This window comes from Leiobunum rupestre, chromosome 5 (genome assembly GCF_980474605.1).
Source record: "Leiobunum rupestre chromosome 5, qqLeiRupe1.1.hap1, whole genome shotgun sequence".
Lineage (NCBI taxonomy): Eukaryota > Metazoa > Arthropoda > Arachnida > Opiliones > Sclerosomatidae > Leiobunum > Leiobunum rupestre.
The window spans coordinates 42,460,192-42,469,944 of NC_143388.1; the positions used below are offsets into that span (position 1 = coordinate 42,460,192).

Sequence of the window (9,753 nt, forward strand, 5' to 3'; positions counted from 1 at the left end):
TTGTCTTAGGGATAAAAATTTGTTATCAAAATGTTTTATTATGCTACTATAACGTAGCACAGTTAAATGGGAAATGTACCATGTTATCAGCGTTTTAAGATAATAACGGTGTGATTAAAAGCGTATCGATAAACTCATTCGTTTAATTTATTATACTGTATTTATCAACTGGGCTTAATTTGGGAATTGAATCAGTTGATCCGGTTTTATAAACTAATTTTGCCCTGAAAGACAGCTGTTCTAAGAATGAAACCTATTATAATTCATGTTATGAAATCTAGCGCGCCTCGCCTGCCATCTGTGGCCAATTTGTAGCGTTATTTTACAAAAACAATTAACTTCTTTAAAAAATTACACAAAATAGCAGAATGGTTGATTTTATTATTCCTTTAATAAAATAGGAAAATGTATTTATTTAAAATAAGATTTTGTATTTTAATTGCTTTTTATTTTTAAATATTTTGTCTCTTTTTCCTGGCAAATAGATAAACTATTTTCTAGCATAGGTAATTTGAGCTAAAATTTAAATTATCTTAATTACATTTAATTGGTACTTTAAATCAAATCCAAAAACTTGATTTAAATCAGACAATCTTACAAAATAGAATAGACAATATATTTTGAAATTGAAATTTCCATAATATATTCGCCGGCCGACTACCGTCCAGCCAAAAACTATCAGTGAACTTATACATTTTTTTTGCTTTTGAGTTTTGTATAAATTTTATATATATATTCCTCAAGGACTCGACAAGTCTCATCAAACCGCATTATTAAGCATTTTTTCCCTCGACTACATCCTAAAAAATACTAACCGCACCCCCTCTTGTTAGACAAAAACCAACTCTTTTTTTTTAAATTTCTGCCAGTATTTTTTGGTATGAAAATTCAAGTACTGGTACCAGAAACGTGTTTTTTTTTCTTCCTTCGCCAACCCGTCTGCACGAGAAGGGGTAACGGGACTAAAGAAATGTTGGGCGGTTCGGAAATCTTCGCCTTGACCCAGTTCCTTCTGTCACTTCTTATTTCGACTACTTCTCAATTTATAAAACGCTGCGGGTTACTGCTTTTTCTCCCTTTATACATTCTCGGTGGCTTCTAAAGTTCTATTACGTTTCTTTCGGATCTCTCAACAAGCCCTTTCCGGTTGCTGTTGATTACTTTTTCCCTTTCCGAATCATAAAATTGTAAACTCTGATTTGATTGTAAATTTTGCTTAACTTTCTTGATATTCCGGTTAAGAAAAACCTAAGTCTTGGTGAAAAAAATACAGTTTATTCGGGAAAATACGCGATACTTCGGTAGATAGGCCTTGGCAAAATACGGATGGCCCCTAAAATCTTATTACTAACGCATATTAGGCGGGAAAACGAAAGTTGGCCGTTTTCGGTGTATTTCATACCAAATAATCTAAATCTGACAACACTGCTACCATTTTTTGCTGACTGATAATTTTTTGTCTGGCAACGCTGTTTATCCACATCGAAAATGGCGGACGTTTCTCATCGACTAAAATTATAAAGAAAATAAGCGAAATAAGAATGGCCTCTAATATCTCAATTAGTGACGTTTGATAAGGGAGTCTTCAGACTAGACGTAATCACACACTGTTTTTCAGAAGTCAGGGGCTTATCTGCATTAGAGATTTTTAAAGGCCTGTAGCTTTGACTGTACGAAAGTGATTACGTGACTTATTACAGATTCAGTATTACCAAAGGCTGTTTCATATCATTGAACCAAATAAGTTCCAGAAGGCAAAATAGTGCGAGGCGAAATGCGTCATATATTGACTAACTAGTAAGAAGTAATATTTCCGAGAGCCAGGACCTGCAAGTTACTGTTAATATAGTGTTTGTTGAAATGATGTAAACTTTTCCCTTGCACCATGGATTTAAGACTAATGTTTAATCCATGCTTGCACGGTATGCAAAAAGTGTTTCCTTTTAATAGGTAAGCAGTGTTTTGACGTATTAAAGCTTAGTTAAAACACAACTTTCTTTTTACAGATGAAAAGTTACCATTATATCAACAAGCACTTTATAAACAACTTTCAGGTCCTGGCTCTCAGAAATAATACTTCTTGGCAATTTCCTTGGAAGATATTTTATTGAAGCGCCTATTAGACATTCTCCAATAAATAGTATTTGAAGAAAATTGACTAAATAAGGCTTTAATAAAATTTGATTATGAAAATGCCAGACCCGCATAACTAACCCCTTTAATTGTTAGGGCTAGAAAAACTTCTTTAACTCTTTTTTTTCCGCTTGCCATTGAAAAGACGTTTTTCCCCCGAAGCCCAAAATGCTAGATAATTATGGATTCAATCACGCATGGCATGGTTACAAGGATACCTGTTGGTAGGAGTAATTTCCCTTTACGGTGAGTAAGAGCTCTTATACCCCCTCCAGAAATTGTATTCCTTTTAGTACGCGTCCCCGAAAATATCGTAATGGTACCTTCCAAAAGTCGCTTGGCAACCGTTTTTCGAGGGCCACTTTCACTGTCGGAAGGGGGAGAAATTGAAAGTGCGAGCTGAATTTATAAAAAAAAAAAACTTTTTTTGCGTTTTACTGGCCCGAAAGTAGGTCAGTGGGACAGCGCCGGCGACGTGTTGTGGAAACGGGGGGAGGGAAGCGTATAAAAAACGTTTTCCTGTCGTCCCCCTATTAACCTTCCCCTTCATTTTTTTCAATGTTTGTTCTGCACTAGCGCCATCTTATAATGGAACATGACGACTATTCAGTATTGCGTAACGTCAGTGGAGTTTACGGTGGGCCTGCCGCGCCGATGGGGGTTAGTTTTTTTCTTTTGATTTAAGAAAAATAGAGCGAGCGCAACCACAACCCCTTTCTTTCTAAAATGGCGGCTTCTACCTTGGACTAATTAATGAGAGGGACGTTTCCTACCCCCCCCCCCCCCGCTAAAAAAGAATCCGCAAGTTTATTTCAACCCCTCCAGCAGCGAAAAAATGTGGAACTATATTTTCGCATGTGCGAAGTAATCACATGGAGCGATCCAATTACACTGCCGTTTCATATAACACCTCCGCTCATATATTTAGTTTTTTTTTTCACTGTTAAACGGATGGGAATAAGAATTTGCACGCTTGCCAGGAAATTTTAGTGGACAAAAATTTAGTACACAGTAGTAGCACTCCGTAGCTTTCGCCACCATTGTGGGCGCGAATTTTTTATGAGTAGGAAAAAGCATGGGTGACGACGTCGTGTGACGTAGCACTACCATCAAAGCTACAAGACATTGGGCCAAAGAAGTGGTATAAATCAACTATGTTAAGTCAGACAAAACAACTCACTGATGAACACTCCCCTGACAATTCCTAAATTAAAAATTTCCCTCGCCCAAAGAAGCAATATTAAAATTTGGTGGAGTTGTATACTCAACAAACCAAATTCATATTAAATTTTCATACTGCGATTTACATGAATTTTGAGAGTAAAGTTATATAATGGAACTAACCCATTACCTGACATATCCCACACTTTGCTACTATGGAGTACTATGAGGAAAAAACATAGTGCTACTCAATAGGCATATTTTTTAGATAAAATTGTAGCCATCTCCCAAGGGGTGATTGCAACTTAGTATAGAGCTGATATTAAAGATTGGATTTAAATTTAGAGCTCTAGTTATGAGCGTTGCAGTAGTATTGTTTGGCTTCACTTTACATTGGTTATTACTAACTTTGAATTGCTGGTGCATTGTCAAAAGAAATCAAAACACGCTCCCTTCAAAATTTACCCACCATTTTGAGGTCTTGGTTTTTTAAATAAAACAAGCTTGCACAAATTTAACGTTTTGATGTTCTTGGTTGTTTTTTAAATAAAACAAGCTTGCACAAATTTAACGTTTTGATGTTCTTGGTTGTTTTTTAAATAAAACAAGCTTGCACAAATTTAACGTTTTGATGTTATTGGTTGTTTTTAAATAAAACAAGCTTGCACAAATTTAACGTTTTGATGTTCTTGGTTGTTTTTTAAATAAAACAAGCTTGCACAAATTTAACGTTTTGATGTTCTTGGTTGTTTTTAAATTAAACAAGCTGGCAGGAATTTAACGTTTTGATTTTTTTAGTTTTTAAAGCTTGCACAAATTTAACGTTTTGATTTTTTTAGTTTTTAAAGCTTGCACAAATTTAACGTTTTGATTTCTTTAGTGCTATTATTACTGAGGTGTTTTGGAATTTACTGTAATTGTACAAACCATCCTAAACTTCTGTGTTTCCCACTAGGTTGATGATCAAATGAAGCTGTTACAGCATTCATGGAGTGATATGTTAATATTGGACCACCTACATCAAAGAATTCATCACGGTCTCCCTGATGAGACAACGTTAGCTAATGGCCAGAAGTTTGATCTCTTGACGCTAGCCCTCCTAGGTCAGACGAGTTTAGCTGATAATTTGCACCACATTGCTGCCAAGTTCCAGGAGCTCAAATTGGACCCGGTGGATTATATTTGCCTGAAATTTATGCTGCTGTTAAATCCAGGTATTATATTAAAATATCAAATAGTAAATCTGTACCAGTATTGAACCATATTATTTTATTTCGTTACTAAATCAACATTAGTGTACCAAAAGCTCAAATATAACGATTATGTTACCATAAATACAAATACATATAAATTTAAAAAACATAAAAAAATCTTCAATATGTGGAAAGGACATCGCACTTCTTCTATGGGATTTGGCTTTCGACCGATTTTTTTCAAATTGAAACATGTTGTTGGGATTGATCAAAGGAGCAAAATTGTCCATTGCCATTTTTTCCTAGCTCCTATAGTTTGGCCAGTAGCAGCGGTCAAAAGTGGACGAAACTTAGTGTAGTCTATTTGTTAAAAGAAGTCTCGGCCCATCGCTTAGCGCTCTATGTTTGCGCGTCGCTAGTCCGGGCTCACTATCAATAGAGGTTTCTTGCCGAAATTCCGGGTGCTTCCCAAAACCGAGCGTCGTATTTGGTTTCGTTCTGTTCGTACGACGTTCTGATCGCACGATGAACGAACTCAGTAGATAAATAGTTAAGTATTGAGTCTTAACTGTTGTGTGACCGTGACTTTAACCGACTATGTGCTGTATCGATAAATAAGTGTTTGATCTGCTGTTAAGTGACTGTTTCTTACCTATGAGCGAGTGTTGAATGTGGGATTCAACGAAACGGTTAATCATATATATTCTGATTTCTTTAGTATTTCTTTTATTTGATTATTGCTCAGGAAATATTGAATAATTATTAATTCCACGTACGAAAATTCATCGAATAATAAGTTGCAAGAAAAGAAATAATGAAGTAGTGTAAAAATCTTGGCAAGAAAACTATTGATAGTGAGCCCGGACTAGCGACGCGCGAGCGTAGAGCGCTAACCGATGGGCCGTGACTCCTTTTAACAAATAGACTATACTAAGTTTTGTCCACGTTTCACCGCTGATACTGGACAAACTATAGGAGCTAGGGAAAAATGGCAATAGACAATTTTGCTACTTTGATCAAGCTTAGCAACATGATTAATTTTGAAAAAAATCTGTCGAAAGCCAAATCCCATAGAAGAAGTGCGATGTCCTTTAATGAAGATTTTTGTTCTTTTAGTGTAACTGCAAATAGATAACTTTTATAGATATAAATTTCGGTTAAAAATTAAATAATTTGAAGAAATACTGTGTTAATATTTTAAAGTCTAAAAATTTAAAATTTTAAAATATTTTTCAGAAGTGAGAGGGTTGTCAAATGCGAAACTTGTGGCAGAAGCTCATGAACAAGCGCAACAAACGTTACTAGAGTACACTATTAATTGCTATCCGCAAGTTAATGTAAGTTATACTTCTTTAAGAATTAAAATGAATGGCTTCATTCGCACTTTCAATAACCCTAAAGTTAAAAGAAAAAATATTTTAAATACTTGCTTAGTAAATAATTTTTCAGTTTTGCCGCTTTTTTTTTTACATTGCTATATCAGTTTGCAAAAGGCTTATGGAAGATTAATATTTTGAAGTACTGGTATATTTGCATATGCTTTGATAAATTTAAGGATCTATAAGAACGAAATAACTTAAATTTGACAAAGTGGTTAATCAGTTGAAGAGGCGGAATTACCTGTAATCTAACCTCTTAAAGGGCTCCACCGTAATACAGAAACACAGTTCCCTAACTTATAAGTTTAATTTTGTTCCCAAAAAAAAAAAGTTTCCCAACTGGACATAAGTTAGGTTTTTCCCCCTAATGGAGAATGGGGCTGGAAACCAGATTAATCTCATCTCAGTTCTCTGATCCCCTTCTTGTAAAGATTTAGGAGGGGTGATAGTTTCACGTCCTTATGAGGCTGGTGGAACCTTTTTAACTGATTACATTAATTTAAAATTATAAATATAACGTTATATAATGTTATAACTCAAATCAATCAATTTTAAGCTCTCTTAAGATTTTTTTTATCTATAAATTAAATTAGCCACTTTGTTTGAAGAGTCTAAAAAGGACAACCCTGAATAGCTTTTCCCCGTAATTTGAACATTACAAGTTTACAACTAAATGTTTATGGGTGGTCCTATATTAATAATTTACCTGGTATTTCTTCTCTGATCTCTCAAGATCATACCAGCTCTGATCTCTCAAGATCATACCAGCTACTTTAACTAATATTTTTAGCTTTCCAAAGGCTGGTAATTTTAAGTACACGTTCTGATTCGGAAGCTCTGGGTACATGACTCTTTAAATTGAAATGTGGTTTTTAGAAGGGTAAGTCTTTTTTCAGGTGGGTATACGTGACAGGCTTTTTCATCTTTGGGGATTTTAATGCATGTTTTCTAATTTCATATTCATTTCTTAAATTAATCAAATACGTTCATCAAACCGACAAGTATTTTTTATCACTATTAATATTTGACGTTTAAGTTACTAGAAGTTTAAAATATATCTCATATGAAAGATGAATCCGTTTAGGCCGTTGAAAGGAATGGTTACCTTCGCAGACTTCCCACTAAATTGCAGATGTGTACACGGCTCATATTTTACTGTAGTGATATTTATTTAAATATAGTAATAGTTTTAGTAAATTACTAGGTGACATTTCTTTTCTTCCAAAACTTAATTTGAAAAATCTTCCAGAACCTGCGAAAGTATATTTAGAACAAATGAAATTAGCAGAATAGCAAAATGTAAATGTCTTTCATAAGAAATATATTATGAACTTCTGGGTATTCTATTAATATAATGAAAATTTTTATGGGGTAACTTTTTAAATCTGCGTCCAAACATCTGCATAAGTTTTTTTTATTATAACTATCATCAAAAGTTAATTATTATAATTTATTTATTTGTCATTTAGATCGAGCCATATTATGCGCGCAGTTATTATTTTCTAGCCATGATATATACTTGACTGAAATTGGTAGTGTTAGAAAATCAATATTTCTGTAATTTAAAGTCACTTGTTTCTAGTTTAAATGATTTATCTATCAGCGTACAAAATATATCTTAAATACAATGATGGGTTTTGCGTGTACCTGCTATGTATCTGATTTGGTTATTACAAAAATTTGGTTAGTCAGCATAAATATTTCCTTATCATAATTAACGATCTTAAAAGTCACTATCATTAAATGCCTGCATGCTCTATGATACCAATGGTTTGAACTTTTCTCAATATAGTTCTAAGTTTTGCTATCTCCAATTTATATTCTACCCAGAAAATTTAGCAAGCATTGAAATGAATACCAGTACCTTTAAATTGAAATTACCAGAATTGATATCGCTATGGTTCTAGTTTATTCTGTGAAGGGAAAGTTGTAAGCGTTTCCTAAAATACGACATTTTTTACATATTCAAAGTAGGGTACAGAATTTAGTTGGTTTGCTAGGCAATCTCTTTTTATATCATTATTATTTTTAAATTTAAATTTTTCTTAAAAATTATATGTATAAGTCTACTGAAAATAGTTTTTCATTGTAATAACATAATAATGTGTCCGATCCAAGTCTTACAACGCTAACATTGTTTCCCTTTTTTCTCTTTATACTTTGTGCAACTTCAAAATATGTGGAAAACGAAATTGGTTTTCCTGTCTTTATAGGACAAATTCAATCAGCTTCTTCAAGTGTTACCGGAAATCCACCTCATTGGGATGCGAGGAGAAGAATTCCTTTATTTTAGGCACTTAAGTGGTGGTGCGCCAACTCAAACTTTACTCATGGAAATGCTTCACGCAAAGAAGAAATAACTCTAGCTAATAGAATAGTAAAGGTGAATTTTCTTATTTGGAGGCCTTAATTTTTTTGGCTTTTTAACTAATTTGATTATTTTGCAGGAATATTTAATATCAGAGTATTTAAACGTTGTGAAAAGATTTGCTCTTGGGAAATTCTCCGAAACTACAGGCCAATTGAGAGTTACCAATTTGATTTTTCAACGTCCATCTGTAGAGATCATCTTTCATGTAAAAGATTTGACGAGCAAAATCTGATTTCATTCAGAATTGCAGTTCTGTACTAAAACGATGAGCGTTATTTGTTCAAGACGAAAGATTTTAGCATTTGACTCTTAATAAAAGAACTTTAAATTAAATAGTGATAATGAATTTATTGAACACTTCGTTGAAGAAAAAACTTTATTTAAGACTTCGGAGAAGGGTTAGATAAATTCAGGTTTGAAAGTATGTGGTACTCGGTGCGGTAATAGTCACTATAATTAACGTTATACGAACACTGTGCTACTTTACTGCAACATTGAACTGTTGAGGCCCAGATAAAACTATATATGTGTATATATATATATAGGATCGTGGTCAACGTAACTGTTATGCAAACAGGCTTCTTGTTACTGTGTATATTTTTGTGATCAAGCATTTTTTAACTTCGTTTCTTCTTTATCATAATATATTCTTGTTAAACTCATTGACTTTATTATTTCTAGTTTTTCGTAAATGTTACACCACCTTCCTATCAATTCAAAATCTCTTTGTATCCAATAGCTTCAATTAATTTCTATAATTATAATTTTAAAATATCAGTGACAATTTAAATGGTTTTAAAGTAAAAATTTTATTCAAGGAAGTGTTTATTCCCACTCCCTAGGTATACGGATAACTATATCTCCTTGGACGTTTGACGGCTGCCTGTTACGTTGTAAGTAGATACGGATGTCCATACACGTGTAGGAATAACCACTACCTATATTTAAACGATTAATAACACAATGCCATAAATAATTTGAAATCAAGTTAATTTTAAAAGTTTAAAGGTGTTGACAACTTCGACCAGTTATTCTAAAAATAAGAAAGATTAAGCCAATTACATAGTACAAATAAATTTTATGTTCAAACAAATTGAACGGTTCAAATACAAAAAAAGTATAGACCCCAAAATGAAAAACTTGTACAAAACCTGTTGCAGTTAAACAACAAGTATACCTCAATAAAGCTTCCACATGAGTAGCTTCTTATAACTTGTTAATGCAACGTAGAAATATAGCTATTGGATACATTGAGCGTTGTAAGTATGATTGATGTAGTTTCGGTAAAGTGAATTATATTGGAATCAAGATTGAAAAACCCATAATCTATTGTTATAAAAACTGCCTATAATGAGAAAACAATCGTCCAGTTTGATGAAAATTTAAACACTGCCAACTGCGATGACTAAGCAGTCTGCGTTTATAAACTGTTGTACTTTTCCCCTTTATTTACCCCAAAAATGGATAGCTCAGCCTTAAAACTTATCGTAATTTCTATCATGTACCGTGCTCTTTT

General features: G+C 33.4%; 1 protein-coding gene across 3 annotated transcripts in view; it reads left to right on the forward strand.

Annotated features, from left to right (window-relative positions):
* Positions 1–9,309, forward strand: part of ftz-f1 (ftz transcription factor 1) — a 101,272-nt gene extending 91,963 nt beyond the window's left edge. For 2 of the 3 annotated variants that reach the window (XM_090175941.1, XM_090175940.1), the window contains 5 exons: positions 2,710–2,793; positions 4,250–4,508; positions 5,724–5,824; positions 8,080–8,249; positions 8,314–9,309. In XM_090175941.1, the coding sequence (XP_090032067.1) occupies positions 2,710–2,793; positions 4,250–4,508; positions 5,724–5,824; positions 8,080–8,226 (591 nt within the window). In that variant the 3' untranslated portion in view covers positions 8,227–8,249; positions 8,314–9,309. The remainder of the gene's footprint in view (positions 1–2,709; positions 2,794–4,249; positions 4,509–5,723; positions 5,825–8,079; positions 8,250–8,313) is intronic. The other variant, XM_090175942.1, reaches the window with a different exon arrangement.
* The last annotated feature ends 444 nt before the right edge of the window (positions 9,310–9,753 follow it).